At 41.4% G+C, this 17,913-nt stretch overlaps 1 protein-coding gene across 1 annotated transcript in view; it reads left to right on the forward strand.

Moving 5' to 3' along the window:
- ELAPOR2 (endosome-lysosome associated apoptosis and autophagy regulator family member 2) overlaps nucleotides 1-17,913 on the forward strand; it is a 48,944-nt gene that overhangs the window by 12,280 nt on the left and 18,751 nt on the right. Inside the window, exons 5-13 of the mRNA XM_063308236.1 lie at nucleotides 1,618-1,723; nucleotides 4,663-4,815; nucleotides 5,262-5,350; nucleotides 8,921-9,101; nucleotides 10,043-10,171; nucleotides 12,251-12,341; nucleotides 13,727-13,829; nucleotides 14,928-15,065; nucleotides 17,090-17,368. Of these exons, the coding sequence (XP_063164306.1) occupies nucleotides 1,618-1,723; nucleotides 4,663-4,815; nucleotides 5,262-5,350; nucleotides 8,921-9,101; nucleotides 10,043-10,171; nucleotides 12,251-12,341; nucleotides 13,727-13,829; nucleotides 14,928-15,065; nucleotides 17,090-17,368 (1,269 nt within the window). The remainder of the gene's footprint in view (nucleotides 1-1,617; nucleotides 1,724-4,662; nucleotides 4,816-5,261; nucleotides 5,351-8,920; nucleotides 9,102-10,042; nucleotides 10,172-12,250; nucleotides 12,342-13,726; nucleotides 13,830-14,927; nucleotides 15,066-17,089; nucleotides 17,369-17,913) is intronic.

Here is a 17,913-nt window from a genome sequence, read left to right on the forward strand (position 1 = left end):
AATGTTCTTCAAGGGCAGCCCCATGTAGAGCACATTGCAGTGGTCCAGATGGGAGGTCACAAGGGCATGAGTAACCTTGAGCAAAGACTCCCAATCCAGGAACAGGCACAACTGGCACACAACCCGAAAGTGTGCAAAGGCCCTCCTAGCCACGGCTGCCACTTGCTCTTTGAGCAGGAGCTGTGAGTCCAGGGAGGACCCCCAGATTGCACGCCGGGTCTGTCTGGGGCAGTGCCACCCCATCTAGGACCAACAGTGGAAAAACCTTGTCACCAGAAGACCCAAGTACCCAAAACCACTCAGTCTTCCTTGGGTTGAGTCAAAGCCCATTGCACCCCATCCAGACCCTTGCAGCGTCCAGGCACTGGGACAGGACATCCATTGTGTGGCTTCAGTTGAAAGCTGTTGGTCTCTCAGAGCAAGACATTTCATAGACAAATCCTTCTCAGCTCAGAACATCCAAAAGTGGTCCAACCTATATTCCAAGATCAGAATGACTTGTTTCAGGGTCTGACCATTTGTGCCCTGTCTTGAAGATGTTCCAGAATTCTCAGAATGGCTTGTTTGGCAGTGAGATATTCTGTCCTCAAACTATTTTGACCTCAAAACCTTTTGCACATCTCTATTACTTAAAGACTGAATGCACCACAAAAGCATACATTATTCTACATCATCCATCTATCCTTTTTTTCCCCTTCTTTCCTTGACTCTCTGTAACTACCAGCAAACTCATTAAAATTTATCAGTCACAACCTGGCTAATCTCCTAAATGAATAGTCTCATCTCTGCTGGCTCAACTGGACTGAAGAAGTGATCACTAACTGGCTAGGCTCATGCATTCATTAAGTGACAATCCAGCTAGTTCATTTTTGACGTAGTGGAACAAGCTGTTGTGGTTTGTCACGGAAGTTTGTGATGTAATGTGGGGCATGAGGCCAGCCTCTTCGGCTTGGTTTTTTTTTAAAAAAAAATCCATGGCTTTGAATGATGTGATGATTGATTACAACAGCAATTAAATGAGACTGTTTTAGTCTTTTTATAAGCATCTCTCTTACAGAACTCCAAAGGTCATATTCACACTTAAGATAGAGCAGTTCTATTTTGAGATATTGTGTGTGGACTATTTTCAGAATTGTGGAGAAAAACGTTGCATGAAATGCTTGGATTTTTGAGATAGTCCCTTTTAGTTGCACGCTAGTGCCTTATCGTACCTTTAACAATTTCTGAACAAACTCATTTGCTGAGCAAACAGGGTGAGGCTCTCCTCTAGGACAGGAACTCCTTTCCTCCATGCTTGGAGATGAGGTGGGGCAGGAGAACTGTGTGTGTGTGCTTTTAAATTGCGTGGTCAGTGTGTTTGGCTCTACCATTTGTTAGCTAATCCCTTCAAGGCACTTCAGCAAAGCAGGGTGTGGTGACTCAAAACTTCACACCAACGTCAGTGCCCTGTTCTCCTATTTTTCATTCCCTCTGTGAAGCAATTGGCTAGGACAGAATCTGTACACTGTACACTTGTCACGGTGGCTCCACCCCTTTCTCATACATCCAGTCTGTTTTATGCTTAGTCTGGGTTAAAGTGAGTTTGATACACTAATACTTTTATTCCTTTCTGTCCAGGTAACATTGAAATCAGGTACTAATATACTGTACTGGAGAACAACTGGGATACTCATGGGTTCACAGGTGGTGAAACCCGTTCTTGTGAAAAACATCACAATTGAAGGTGAACGTTTTAAGTGTAACAGCATGACAATTTTTTAATTGCAAGGAACAGTCTTATCTTTTAGTAATAGCTGTCATACTCTTGTGTATTTAAAACAATTTATTCTGCTTTTCTTAAAAAGAATTCAATTTCAGTGAAAGAAGGATCATGTAAAGCCAGTAGTAAAAATACCTTGATCCTAAAAAGCATTTCTTAAATGAAAACCAACAGCAGGAAGAAAAGAAGGGAGGGGATTAAACCAAAATGCAAACAAAATGGAGAGGTTATGCAAAACATAAAAGGCAATAAAAAGAAAAATATCCTCATCTTTATTTCATTAAAAAATCACGAGGAGTCAGGCAGCGTCTTTTCAGAGTAACTTGTTTTATTAAAAGGCCCGAACTCTTTTGAGTCTCAGCTCACCCAATCAGGTGCGTAGAATGGCTAGCCCAGTGTTTCTCAACCTTGGCAACTTTAAGGTGTGTGGACCTCAACTCCCATGGCTGGCTGGGGAATTCTGGGAGTTGAAGTCCACATACTTTAAAGTTGCCAAGGTTGAGAACCCTGGGCTGGACTGATACAGGGTTTATGAAAGCTTCTGTCTTTTAATAACAAGATCGGATCAGTTGAGTTCTTGGATGGGACACCACCAGGGACCCCCCAAGTTTAAAACCAATTCTTTAAAAAAAGTAAACTTAAAAAAAAAAGCCTGGAAGAAGGAACTGGCTATTTCTGTATTGTTGCCAAGAAAACAATATGGACATGTTCTTGCAGTCCCCAGAAATTCAGCTTAACCTGTGGGAATTGTTACACTTATAGATGGGGTGGGGGATGTACCAGATATGGGAAGACTTAAAATTACAATGTGAAGTTCCTGATTTTTGCTTTCTTGTTCCTACTTTCCCACTCTAATATTTACAGTGGCATTTAAAAAAAAAAAGTATACTAGGCAGGTTAGCAGAGTTTACTGAATGAGTTGTTACTAGGAAAATACTGACACCTGCTGGATAAAAGTGAATCCACAGGAAAAGTAGCTTTGTTGGTCATGACAACAACAAAGGGGGCTGTGAAAAACCAAAATTCACATTGCAGCAATACCTTCATGAGGCCAACTCGTATTTATAGAACAATATGAAGGCATTTAAATTTCCAAGAATTAATTCTTCATTAAGCAAAATGGTTGTTGTTTTTTCTAGAACAGCAGCAAGAGAAAAAAGGGATTGGGTGGGAAAAGAATTATGGGTGGTAAACCATGTCTGTGCAGATTCTAATATTATGGCAGTGATCTGTAGACTTGCTAATTGGGCCCTACGAAATGGATTGCACCAAGGATTCTTTCAAGATGTACTGGGAGAGGCACACAGTTTGCTCCCGCAGAAGAGATGATGGCCCTAGGCTGTACTTTCTGCATTCCTTGTCTTATAGAATTTCCCTTCTTGGGCACCTCAATCCCTTTTTAAGGACCCTCTTGCCATGTTTTTGAGTTGGCCTTGAGTGTAGAAGAAGACATACATCATTAGGTGTCAAAGGAATTCACTGAATCTTATTCTTTATCTGTTGTTTTTATTCTAAGATTGGTGACCACTCTCACTGAATAGTGTTCTGGCCCTGAACCTTTTAAAAAAGTAGATCTGCTATTTGTGTTCAGTTTTTAAATACTTCTGCCATTGTTTATAATAGATTAAGTGAAACTCCCTACTACTCCAAAGTCACATGGCTTCCTATAAACTTAGTACGGTAGCAGAACCCCCCTTTACATGAAGAGGTCTCAAGTTCATTGCCAGCATCACCATGAAAATGATCAGATAACAGATGGTGGGAAAGAGCTCTGCTTGGCATCCCAGATAATTTTCTTTCTGTTTTATCATTCATTCATTGGAGTTGTTATGGCCACCCAACTCCAGGAAGACTCTGGGTGGTATACAGGTCCAATCCATATATTAAAAGCACACTAAAAGCCACATAGTGAACCCTTGGATTTGAAAGGGGTAATATCAAATACAGAGCCAGTTTGGTGTAAAGGATAAGGCACTAGGCTAGAAACTGATGGAAAGATTAATAAAAGAACTCCAAGCAGCTAACAGCTATCTTGCAGAGTAGAAGCGTGAACCAAAAAAGGAACTTGCACAATAAGCTTAATTATGTTCAGAAATAAATTCAGTCTTCACACTGTAGTTAGATGAAGAAAAAAATAGAGATAGCTTACTTTTATTCAGTAGATCTGGATATAGGTAGGTTCATAGTAGAAAGCACTTAATCATCACTGGATGATGAAAATAGGGGAGAGCTGCATTGTGCAGCTCTTCCTGCTTGCATGTCTGCCAGAAGGGTAATGGAGACTGTTAATCCCCAAGCCCAAGAAGGAGGAGGAAGTGGAAATCAGGTGACCCATGTGACATCCCACAAGCACAATAGAGATGCGTTTGCTAGAGACAACCCCTTATACTTATGAGATAATGCTGAGTTGACCCCTGATAATTCCAACAGGAACTGGGAGGCTGTGAATTCTAGTCCCGCCTTAAGCCCAAATCCAGCTAGGTGACCTTGGGCCAGTCACACACTCTCAGCCCTAGGAAGAAGAAGGCAAGGGCAAACCACTTCAAAATCTTGCCAAGAAAACTGCAAGGACTAGGCCAGGCAGTTGCCAGGAGTTGAGAGTGATTCAAAGGTGCATGCGCGTGCACACACACACACACAAGGCCCCCCGCCCAAAAAAACCCAACTCCAAATAGTTTAATTCCTGTCTGGCTCTCTTCTGCTCTTCAGGCTGAGAGACATTAAGAAGCCTTTGGCTAATCCAAGAAGGTTCGTAGCTAAATAGGGATTTGAACCCAGTTAATCTGCTCCAATCCAGCATTATGCACTCCAAAACACCCCCACACACACACACACATTATTGCAATGGAACCTATTTCTTTGTGGCTTTCTAAATGGCTAAGTTTGCACCTTCTCTTTTGCAGGGGTGGCCTATACATCTGAATGCTTTCCTTGCAAGCCTGGCACATTTAGCAGTAAACCAGGATCTTCCATGTGTGAGATCTGTCCAAGAAACACCTACTCAGAAAAGGGTGCTAAGGAATGCACTCCATGTCCAGAATCAACACATTATTCAGGTACTGTCGCTTCTCCAAGGAGAACTGAACATCCTGGTTCAGATTAAGATGTTCACTTAAAGCTAAGAAAGATTGAAGGTTTATGTGACGATTATACATCCGCTTGTTACGAAGGCAGCACTCTGCTCTAAGAGCTGATGGCCAGACAGGGTGGGACTTTGTGACTAAATATTCCTTTGTGATGTGATGTTAAATAAGAAAGGCCAGGAGTGTGGCATGTTCAGAAGTTTGCCTGAGCAGAGGTGGCATCCTAAATGAAGTCGTGTTGAGAGGTTGTTAAAGAGAACCTGTTTTTCAGATTTATTATAACTAAAATGGCAAACAAGCATTGGTCGTTAGCAAAACTGTTTCTTGCCTCCCCCAGATGGAAAACACTGCCTTCGGTATTTCAGGTCTCATGTTTCCAAAGAAAAGTGGGTCTTACATTTAATGTCTTTTGCTTTCAGATGAGGGATCAAGCCAGTGTCTGGAACGTCTTCCTTGCTCAAATAAAGACTTTTTCCAAATCCATACTCCGTGCGACCAGGAGGGAAAAGTGAGTCACATCTCTTCCCCTCCAATCCTAAATCTTCCCAATCCATGTAAACTGTGGACACCCCAGTGGGTGACCTATAGGAAGTCTTAACTCTGGAATGTCTGAATTCTGTTTCTACTTTTACCAGGGATTTGTTTCTCTGAACAGATTTCTTTGGCTGTGCTGATCTCTGCAATTGTGCTGTACAAGAGCAAAATGCTTTCAAACAGCCTGTGGATACACATGTCCCCTCTCAAATGTAATGGCAGAACACCCACCCACGTCAGACCCGACTGCCTGTTCTTGGTTTTGCAAGCTGTGCACAGGCAGTTCAGAGCTAACCTTCCATTACGTCCAGCTATCGCTATCGTGTTACTTTTCAGGCATATTATAACTTGCTCCTCACTCACCGTGTTCCACCTCGCTCTGCTTTTGGTGGCCTTGCAGAAGAAGTGAAATGGTCCCATTCTCCAGCCAAATGTGAATTTATCCAACAGATACTGGATAAACATTTTGCATGAATGTTCAACATCCAGAGACTTTTCTTCAGCAGCAGTTGACAGATGATGGAAGCTTGATAGTGACATGCACTGGAATTCAATTTGTTTGGTATTTCCCTCATTCATTCCTGTGAAAGGAAAGGGGTGAATTTTGGAGGCAGATTAAGTTGCTTACATTTAAATGGTGAATTTTAGGATAAATATACCATTTAAATTTTGGTTTATAATATACAATATAATATAAGTATCTCCTCAAAGAAGAACATGGGAGGGGCTAAACTATACACATCAATGACATTCAGATCCCCACAAAACCAGTAACATTTACATTTCTAATCCAAGGGTTCATGGGAGTGTGCTTTGAGCAGGAAGAACTGAAGAATTATCACAGTTGCTTTGTTTCTTCTTGTTTTTTTTCTTTTAAAAAGTCATGGTGGTGAGATCTCTCTAAAGTTGGGTTAAACGTGTTTATATCCTTAGCTTGATTGTGGCAATTAGTGTTGTGCAAGTTGCGGGAAAGAGGTTGAGAGAAAGTTCCTTGTAATGTATTTATGTATGCATGTATGTACACACACACACACATACACACACAAAATGTTTCTATGTCTCTGTCTGTGTCTCTCTCTATATTTGTGCCTTCAAGTCATTGTTGACTACTGGCGGCTGCCTGGGCAAGTCCCTACAGCTTCTTGACAGGATTTCGGAAGTGGTTTGCCATTGCCTCCTTCCTAGGGCTGAGAGAGTGTGACTGGCACAAGATCACCCAGCTGGCTTCATGCCTAAAGCAGGACTAGAACTCATGGTCTCCCAGTTTCTAGCCTGGTGACTTAGCCACTACACCAGACTGGATATCTCTTGCAATATCTAGATGCTGTCTAATACTATGTATCTGGTCAGAGACCTTACTTTTTTTCAGGGTTCGTTTAAAACTAATAGGAGAATGAGAGAAATACATATTAGGGGACACACACACAAACACACAGACTAATAAAAGAGCTGGTACTGGCTGTGGCTTCTTGGCTTTGTTGAAACATACTTACTTGGGTGACCTTTTGTGCCAATGTAAGCTTGTACGCAACAAAAAGTTAAAGCGGAATCTTGATGGGCTGGAAACCCCAAGTCCCTGGGTTTAATGAGATGTATCCAACCAAATGCTTCTCAAACAGAGGTACCTTTGGCTCCTCTTGTTTCCCAGATATTGTTTCTTCACTGTAGCGTAAATGCAGTCTTCTGTGACTTGGGAGACCTCCCTAGCATTGGGAATGGACATCCTGTTGGATGTCCATTCCCAATAGTCCATTCCAGCATAGGCATGGTGGGAAAGTTGCTATTGTATTCTGTATAATGTATCTTCTCAAAATTGAACATTAATTTAAAGGGTGTGCATACTATAAGTGAAAGTTTTACTCTTGTTGTTCGATAGCTTGGCTAGGCTGCAGAAGGATTTATGAGATATGATGTAGGGTGCAGGATATAGTGCCCACTTGAAGAAGAACATTTGCAGGCAAAGCCCATAGCAATTGCTGTAATTGCAGACGGTGGTGTAATTGAGCTGTGAAATCCATGCTTTCGTACTGACTTTTTCACTCAAGATAGAATGAAATTATCTTGCCAAAATACAGAATGCACAAGTATGCGAAAGATCCTTGTCTAAAGTCGTTGAAAGAGAACCAAATGACTGTTAGATATGTCCAGAGCCCACTGTTCCAGTTGGGTGGAGGACATTCCATTCCTGAATCAGTAGGCGTTGCACATTTCTACAGTAGTGGATGTGAATGCTAGAAAAGTAAGTGGTTATTCTGAGTAACTTCAAGCTTCGTTGTATGTTGTTGAAGATTCTCAGTCATCCTGGTGGAATTGTCTGTAGGTTGAGTCACGGCAACTGGATTTCTTTCTTTTTGGTAGAAACGTTTCTCTGCTTGTCAGTCCAGTCCAGCAGACTGAAGAAGCTGCTTGGACAAGCAGCGAAACATTTCAACCAAAAGGAAAGAAATCCAGTTGCCGTGACTCAACCTACCTTCAAGCTTCGTTCATTTGCTAATGATAGTTTCTTTCTTCCCTTCTGTTTTTTCTTTCTCTTTTAACTTTTTAAGGACACTCTCCAATTTTTTCCTTGTGTTTACATTTACAATATTTACTCAAGGGAGTGATCTCAGAGAAGTTATTCCTTACACATGGAAAATAGCCCAACGAAGTTCAGTTTGGACTCTGCATGAGTATATATTTCCACAGACAATGGTTGAAAATAATAATAGGGCTGTACAATAACTCACTTCATAGAAGGTGAATATATGTAAGATAGATCAGTGTCAGTCTGAACTTTCAAATACTTATAAGATGTTACCAGAACCTGCTTTATTATTAGGGTGAGATGATCACCTCTTTTGGCAGAGTCGAGAAACTAAAGGACAGCAAATTATTAGTTATTTAATTTAATATTATGTTTTTACCAACGTGGGTAAGATAGAAGGCATCTGCTACATAATTGATAGAAGTTATTCTTTCTCCCTCTCTCCCTCCCCTTTTTCTGTAGTCCCAATTGTGTGAAAGAGAAAATCAGAGATGTGTCCATTAATCCCACCCCTGCTAAATTTCTCCCTCCCTAATTTTTCCGATTATATCATGGAGGGGAGATAGACTGAACTCCAGAGGCTGCCCTTGTGACATGCAACTGTGTCCCACTTCTAGATCAAGGGAAATGTTGGTGGGTGTTTAGTAAACTCTCCCTTTGTAGATAGTTACAAGAGATTAAAAAAATCAAACCCACCAATATCTCTTTTGTGTCCCCCAGATTGGATGAGGCCAAAAATGTGGGGTTTTGTTTGGGTGGATTGGGTTGTTGTTAAGTGGCAAGGATTGATTTGCTAGCTTCGTGGTGTCCTCTTCAGGCCCTATGCTTGCCTTCCAGTTCCTTGTGGTTGCCCCTTCCCTTCTCTTCCTTTTCCAGATGATGCCTGCCTAACAGTTAATCTTTCTTAAGCATCGGTCTTCGTTGTATGTATGTATGTATGTATTTATTTATATCACCGCCCATCTCCCCCAATGGGGGACTCTGTATCTTCCATTTTATTCTGTATCTTCTTATTTTCAGACTCAGCTCATGTACAAATGGGTAGAGCCTAAGATCTGCCGAGAGGACGTTTCCAAAGCAGCGAGACTACCTCCTTCAGGAGAAAGGAAGGAATGCCCACCTTGCAATCCTGGTTTCTACAACAATGGCTCATCGTTTTGCACTCCTTGTCCATCAGGGATGTTTTCTGATGGAACTCAGGGTACGAGAAACTGATCTGGATGGAAACTCTGGACTAGCAGCAGAAGCCATCACTTTTATTTGGTGTTGTGTTGGTGGCACCCATGCATCCTCATCTATATAAGATTAACCTATTATATACAGTATGGATCTTGAAGAATATTGTATCTTTTAAAAATGGGAAAACTCATTACATCAGAGGCAACCATTGGTCCCAAGGAGTGGCCGTCTCAGCTAGCCTAGCCAATAGTGTGGTTCTCCACCTCTGGTGAATAATCATGTAAATGCCATGATTTCTCAATTAACTAAATGTTTTGGCTTTTCAAAAATAAAACAGAAAGGGGAAAATTGCTTACTTTCTGCCTTGGCTGGATATTCTCAAAAGCAGGCTTTCTTATTACACAGCCTACATTTAAAAGGGTTTGATCTGTTGTCAAATTTTAGTTTTTCAGTAGTTGTATGAAGTTCAGTGTTTAATATGCCTTACCTAGTAGCTCCCTTGAGGGTCTACTTTAGGTCACCTAAGACAGAATAACGTAGGGTGGTTTCTGACCTATATTTGTCCCCTCCGATGTGCCTATTCTGGTCTAAGTATTCTGCAGTTAAAAGGTCTTCATGCAAAGGAAACATCATGCTTTCTGAGATGAAGAATGCTGTGATGACTGATAGGGAGTTGACCTGAGTCACCCAAGCAGGGGCATCCATGGGGGTCTGTGTGTCAAGACAGCACCCACAACCACATGATCAAAGCCCTGTTGTATTGTGCAGCACATGTAAAAAGGGGCACAGCTTTGACTGCATGGTTGTGACCACCATCTTGACATTTTTGACCCTTCCCCAAAGCCATCCTTGCACCCAAGTGTGTGCAGATTTTTTTTTTTCATTCTTACAGCATCTAATAAAACAGTTTGCTTTAAAAATCGGTTTTCTGAATCTCTTAATTCTCATCTCTTTCTTCTTCAGACTGCAAGGCCTGTCCTGCTGGGACTGAACCAGTGCAGGGACTGGAATATAAGTGGTGGAATGTATTGCCTCTGAACATGAAGACCTCTTGTTTCAATGTTGGGAATTCAAAATGCGATGGGATGAATGGTGAGCTGGTCTTTTCATTACATTTCCTGTTTCTGCCTTACCATTTCTTCGGATTCCGCAAGAGCTGTTGTGACGAGCGAGAACCAAGCTAAGCATGGTGTTTCATATTGAGAACTTTGCCTCTGCTTTTCTCTTAATTAGAGATAAGAATTTAGCTGTTCTCGTAGAGCTGGAGGAGTGTGTTTTCTCCTAAGCTTTCACCTTCACCCAAGGTTCAGCTATGGGATTAGGAAAAACACATCCAACTGAGGGCAAAGGAAAAATTCCCTTCTAAGGAACTTAGCTCTTCCTGGGCAGCAGAGAGCATTTTGACCCTCATCCAAGATGCAGCCATCTGGCATAGAGAAAAAAAAATCTCCCATTGGTACCAAAGAAGGCTTTCCCTCTAAGGGTGGGGAAGCTTCATGGTGGGGCAGTTATAATAAAGAATGGAATGATTAAACTTCCTTCCCCTGTGAAACATTTGTCCCCATGCTGATAATAAAAAAGTTATGCATTACTTATTATATGTAATTTGTGATACTGTGAATGAACTGTGGGTCAGGAGATCTTTAGTATTTAATAGCTTTGGCCTTAAGCAAGGCACTGTTAAACAACCTTAGTCCTTCAACTATAATGGGGTTAATAATATTGTCTTATTTTTTAAGATTTTTAAGAGAAAAGATAATACATTTTATGCAGTTCTCACTTATTTTACTATGCGCTCATTCTAAATACAGATAGTCCTCACTTAATGACCATTCATTTAGCAATGGTTCAGACTTATGACGGCAGTGAAAAAACTGACTTATGGCCGGTCCTCATAGTTACAACTTTTGCAGCATCTCGCGATCACATGATCGCCATTTTTGACCTTCATAGCCAGCTTCCGGCAAGCAAAATCAATGGGGGAACCATGTAATATGCTTAATGACCACATGGTTCACTTAATGACTGCCACAAAAATGGTCATAAAATTGGGTCAGATTCACTTAATGACTGCATTGCTTAGTGACTGAAATTCCCATCCCAGTTGTGGTCATGAAGTGAGGACTACCTGTAATGACATTTGGTCTTGGCTGTACTTTGTCTTTGAAAAGAGTATATCTCCTTAATATCTGTTGAACAGAAGGTCAGAAGTCATTATATTTCGTAACTTTAGTTTTTCTTTCTTTTTTCTTTTCTTGTACATCTCTCTTGTTTTTTTTCTTTTCTATCTCTTTCTTTATATTTGACTTTTACTGTATGTAAAATCCTCAATAAATATAAATAAAAAAAGAAAATATATCTCCTGTTGAATTTTAAGGTATTAATTCATTACACATGCGCACACACACACACACACACACACTGCATTAATCTCACAGGATTGTAGGAACTGAGGGTGGTCAAGCCATGGCTGCAAGCAGCTGTTAACTGCATTTGTCGAGTCTGCTCACCCTGAGATCACACTACCAAAATTCAGTAGCAAAGTAATTCCGTTTTGGTAACAGGTTTTTTTTTCTGTCCCCCACAAATAAGGGTTGGAATTGGGATGGGAGGCCTCTGATGAGTTCCATTTTCTCCTGTAAATTCATCCAACCTCTTCCAAATAGCCCCAGATAATGTACTGAGATTTTTGCCACTGAGTTTCTGGGGCACAATGTTGTGCTGTGTTTCAGAGTCTGGGGTGGTGGTTGTTTTTAAGGTTAGAAATAAGCCTGCTATGCCTCCCAGAGGCCTCAAGGTCCCATTTCCTCTCCTAAAAGTCTACAACAATTCCCACAAGTTGACTACACCCATTCGGGGGCCTCACTGCATCTTCAAGTTACCTCCTGTGGCCCTTCAGATGGTCAAGAAGCTTAGATATGGCCTCTGCTTGCACCTCTGGCAAGTGGGATCACTTGCACGATCAGTGATTCCTCTTCATAGCAATATGTCAGTGTTCAGTGAAGGCTATCGTAGCAGGGAGAAAAACCCTTGTTGTTTCTGTACTTATAGGCGAAGGGGGTAGAGTGTCTAAACAAAAGCGATTGGGTTTAAGAAAAATGCTGGATCTGGATTTGTTTAAATTTCAAAATTACATATTACCTATCTTTAGATGGGATTTTCCTTTTTCAGGCTGGGAAGTTGCTGGTGACTACATCCAGAGTGGGGCAGGAGGCACAGATAATGATTATCTCATTGTGAATCTTCATGTACCAGGATTTAAGTAAGGAATAGTGTAATTTCTGATGTGTGTAAGAAGGCGACTACCCCCAAATCCTTTACTGTAGTGCACTCTAATATGGAACCTGTTGAACCTGGATGTGATGCAGTGGGCGTCCTTCTTACGCTCTGCCTTTTTGTGTGTTTTGTAGGTAGAAGCATAATTTCTGGAGGTGAACCTTGAAAAAGGAAAAGAACAAATAACATACATACGTGGCAATACATACATATATAAGAGGAAGAAACCCTATAAAATTAGGGTTCATTGAAGGCACCAAATGGTTTCTATAAGCTAAGGCTATAAATAAATTTTTTGCTCCTGCCTTCAAAACACCTGGGTACTGATCGTTTAGTGAGAATACCTCAGTCTCTTCATCATGAGTGTTGTTTATCAGGTTCAAGAGCTGGTTGCCAATGAGAGTACAGTGGACACTTGAAAAGAATGTGTGAAACAGACTCAACTTCTGTGTTTGAGCAGATGCTTACTCAATCTTCATATGGAAAGTTGGCATTTGACCAGCTGTCAGCCTAGTAGGGAGAGATCTATCTATACATGTATCTATTGTCACACAGTATGTACTAATGGTGTGCTGTATTTTAAACTTTTGTGACTTGGTCTCGGACTGTAAATAAATACATAAGAACAAATAACTATTTTTAAGAGTAGGGTCATAAGGCTATTGAAAGGGGGAGGGAACCACCTGTAAGAGAAATGGGGAAGGGAGGGAGGGAGGGAGGGAGGGAGGAAGGAAGGAAGGAAGGAAGGAAGGAAGGAAGGAAGGAAGGAAGGAAGGAAGGAAGGAAGGAAGGAAGGGCTTTGGATTGGCCAAAACCAGGGGATTTCAGTTTGCTGCTGAACTTTCCAGAAATAAGCTAGCATCTACATTACAAGTTAAACATGGACATTATAGTCAGTTTCTACTGAGGCACAAATGTCTAATGGTTCTGGGGATTCTTAGATGGAAGCTGAATTAGATGAACCTTGGTTTGATCACTTAGCACAAAAAAGCAGATTTATTTATTTATTATTCAAATTTTGTTACCACCCATCTCCCCCAAAAGAGGGACTCTGGGCTCTGGCCAGATACATAGGAATCAGGGTCTTTTGACCCACATGAGTTCTATCATCTTAACTTTAGGAAGAGGTAATGAATAGCTTTAGTTAGTTTAGTAAAAAAATTAAGAAAATAGAACAAAAATAGCCTACACAAGGCTAAAGGTGGTCAACCCTTTTTTTTTTTTTTTACAAGAAATCCATTACAGAGTTTTAGAAGAGCAACATAATGGACAGCAAAATGGGTTTTTCGTTTCTTTGTAATTGCGAGCTGTTTTGAAATGATGGTGACTTGGAGCACCTTGTATCTGTCTCACTTCTGCTCTGTTGAACAGGCCTCCCACATCAGTAACAGGAGCGACAGGCTCAGAACTTGGACGGATCACTTTCGTGTTTGAGACCATTTGCTCTGCAGACTGTGTGCTCTACTTCATGGTGGTAAGTGAGGCTCCACCGGGAACAACTGTGTTTGGCATTTCTCCAAGCAGTCCTTATTCCTAAGCAGGAACCTTGTTGATGGCAATGATGATAACCATCCCTTCTGTGTTGGAGGAGGTGGAGGCATCACCATTTCTGACCTCTGTCATCAGCCCTAGATAAGCAACCTTGGCACCTCTTCTTAAAAGAGAACTCATCACTGTTACTAAAATTTATTCACCTGCAGTAGTTGATGTGATATTATGATGAGCCCAATCTTCATCCTGCAAGCAGAGGTATATTCCTTACCAAAAGCTGTTCCACTGCTTCTCATCCCTTGGCAATCTCAACTCCCAGAATTCTTAGCAAGAAACCATATGGCTGAGAAATTCTGAAAGTTGAAGCCCACACATCTGGAAGTTGCCCAGGTTGGGCATTCCTTTGTTAATCTTAACAGGTGAGGGGTGATGTGCAAGGAGAATGTAGTCCACCCACTCTCCACTGTGGATGGCTTGGCTTGTTTTATTGCATGGTGAACTTCATATTTGTGACGTCCTTAGCTTCTAAGATATCAGTGCCTTGATTTTTATACAAATATGGCTGTCTTGAGCTACCTGGTTGCCATACCTCAGCTTTTCCAGCTTGTAGGGAAAAAACATCAAGATTTAAATACTTGAGGTGGCTGAATAAGTGACAGTTTCAGCAGCTTTATGTGCTAATGAACCTGCTTCTCCACAGCTTTTCCAAAGGGCAGCACTTACAGGACAACTTAAATGCTTTTGTACAATATGCTTGGTGAAAATTATCCCTAGTTAAGGTTGTGTGTTTGTGTGTGCGTTAGCCTGTTTGATGACTTTCATGGTAATCCCAGAAGGTTGATAAACCTGGTTAATTCAATAAACTGGTTAAGTGTATTCTGTGAATGCAGCTCATTATGTTACCTCACAAGGGAAAGAAGATTTGAATAAGGCTTCCTCTTCCCTGGAATGGGCAAAGTCTTCCCTTTGACACAGTGGAATTGTGGGATTTCTGGGCCCTCTCCCGCCAGCATTATCTAACAACCACAGTTCTGCTACCTAACATGGGCTCACTTAATGTTTTTTGTTGGTTGGTTTTCAGGACATAAATAAAAAGAGCACAAACGTTGTGGAATCATGGAGCGGAGCTAAGGGGAAGCAGTCGTACGCCCATATAATTTCCAAGAATGCTTCATTTACATTCACGTGGGCTTTCCAGAGAACCAATCAAGGGCAAGATGTAAGTCTTATGATCATTTCAGTGAAAATAAAGAGACTTTTTTTTTTAAAGCTATGAAACAAACTTTGGTTTGCAGTTTTCAAAGAGTTAGCAAATTCTAATCCATAAGTAGCAGGAGTGGTACAATTACAGTAATAAGAGGATTACATGGGGGAATCTGCAGGACATAGGGTAAAGAAGTCAAAATGGTAGCCATAAGCATGCAATCAAAGTCCACCCCCTTATTATTTGCTTTGATTGCTCAGTTGCAACTGGTACCATGTTGACCCTATCTTTGCAGATACCCCTGGTATTACTGTACGATGAGCAAAGGCATTGGCTGATTCGTTCAAAATAAACTGTACAACTCTTCTTTCAGTTGCAATTTCCAGGTTTCTGCAAGTGTTTCAGTCTACAAGACCTGTGTGGGATGGTAACGCCCCGTTGTATTGGCAACATCCGCTTTTCTCAAAGAATTTGATCTGCAAACATTCTGACAGCCATGGTTCTGACAGCTGAAATCATATTAGCTGTTCCTTGCCAGACTCTGCGAGTTCAAACAATCAGTTCCTGGAGCTTCATTGCTTATAAATATATTGTACTTATTAAATTTGAATGTTACCATTCTCACAATTACCTTTAAGTGATACAAGCTGTATTTTAATATACTGAAAATGGCTGCTGAAATTATCCATCATAATTTAAATATACTTACGGCATTAGTGGAAAAAAAACCCGAATATGTAGGCTGAATGTCTCCCAGACTCCCTTTCCCAGTTCTTGTAAAATAATTCATCCTTCCTGCTCTTTGTGCACATTGAAGATATTTCAAAATATGCCTCCAAAACAGAAACTAGAAATCCTGGGCCAGGGCTTTAATAGTCAATATGGTTGTTTGTGATAAGCTCAGCTGATAGAAAGCCAAGTAAAGTCTGCCCTGGTTAGTACTTGGTGGGGAGATAATCTAGGAAGTCCAGGGCTGTAGGCTAGGCCTGGGAGGTGGAAAAATATTCTGGAAGAAGTAGCAAATCAAAAAAGCTTGACTCGAAGGCTTAAAGCAAGAGCAGGACACACCATGCCTATGACATTTTTCCTTGGTTTCTGCCAAGGGTCCCAGCTATGTTTGTCTTTTATTAGATTTTTTAAAAATGAGAATCTGATAAGGTGCAAAGCAAAGTAGCAGCCTGTAGTATCATCTCGATTCACCAGAATGCATCGGGGCCCATCCACTCTCTTTCTTATCTGCCTAGAAGAAGACAGAGCTCATCCCAGAGAATGGAAGAACCAGCTCACTGGTCTGCTTCTGGTGTTTTATGGCTGGTCACTTTGGCAGCTGTTTGTGGAGAAATACTGTAGATAAACAAGTCCCACAGTACTGAATCAACATTTCAGTTGTGCCTGTAGGCCAACAGAAGATATGATTATTTTCTTTCTTCAAATATATTGCTACATTTGAGCGAGAAGGAACAGCGTGATTTCCCCCACAAAACAGAAGTGAGGAATCTCACAAATTGCTCTGGATTATAGATTGAAATGGAATGACTGAAGTAGAGGTGTGAGCAAACAACTCTTCATTTATCTAAGGGTAGCATTTCTTAGATGATGATGATGATGAATATGAAGGTTTTATTTATTTATTTTCTATCCTGCCTTTATTATTTTTTTTATAAATAACTCAAGGTGGCAAACACACCTCATACTCCTTCCTATTTTTCCCACAACAACAGCCCTGTGAGGTGAGTTGGGCTGAGAGAGACGGACTGGCCGGAGGTCGCCCAGCCGGCTTTCAGGCCTAAGGCGGGACTAGAACTCTCCTACCACGCCTGATTGGCTCTTGGGCTGAGAGAGAGGGACTGGCCCAAGGTCACCCGGCTGGCTTTCAGGCCTAAGGTGGGCATGTCTCCTGATTTCTAGCCTGGTGCCTTAACCACTAGACCAAACTGGCTATGAATATGATGGTGGATATGAAGATGGTGATGGTAGACAAGATAGAAAAGTGATGTATTTAATGGGTCTTAGCAGTAGCCACTGTGTTCTTTTTTCAGACTACTTCTTTTCAGAACAGGAAGCTCATCAATGACGTGGCCAAAATCTACTCGATTACTGTGAGCAATGTGGTGGATGGTGTGGCCTCATCCTGCCAGGCCTGTGCTATTGGTTTAGAACAGTCTGGCTCATCCTGCATCCCTTGCCCTGTTGGGCACTACATCGAGAAGGAGGCCAACCAGTGCCAAGAGTGTCCTTCCAATACGTACCTCTCTATCCATCAAGCCTATGGGGAGGAAGCCTGTGTCCCTTGTGGGCCTGGAAGCCAAAGCACCAAGGTAAGCTGGGCCCATCAAAAATGTTGGGCTTTGGAAATAAGCATGACTAAGAAGGATCAGATCAGTAGTCTGTCTAGACCAGGATGTGTCCAGTCCTAGTCCATCACTATAGGTACTGTATAACACTGGATGGGGGTTTAGAATCAAAATGAAACTGGTGATGGTCTGCTGCCCTACCAAACCTTTCCTTCTCTAAGGGAGAAAGTGCTGTAGGTTCTCCAAGCTGGTTGTCTTCCAGATGTGTGGATTTCAACCCATTCAGCCAGCATGGACATGGCTAAGAATTCAGGGACTTGAAATCCACATCTAGGGGAAAGCCCTTCTTCCATATTCCAGTCACTAACACAGATAATATGCCAAGATGCCACGAGAGGCAATTCCAGGTGACAGTTGCTGCAAGAGTTCCTTGTGTAAACTACAGCCTGTAACGTTATAAATGCAACAATATTTCCTGGGGTTGGCTGTTCATGTTGCAAAGGGATAAGGAGATTAGAGATTTCTGTACAGTGCTTTTCATGTTTAATGCCTTGTTTACAGCATCTTCT

The sequence above is a fragment of the Candoia aspera genome, chromosome 7 (assembly GCF_035149785.1).
Source record: "Candoia aspera isolate rCanAsp1 chromosome 7, rCanAsp1.hap2, whole genome shotgun sequence".
Taxonomy (NCBI): domain Eukaryota; kingdom Metazoa; phylum Chordata; class Lepidosauria; order Squamata; family Boidae; genus Candoia; species Candoia aspera.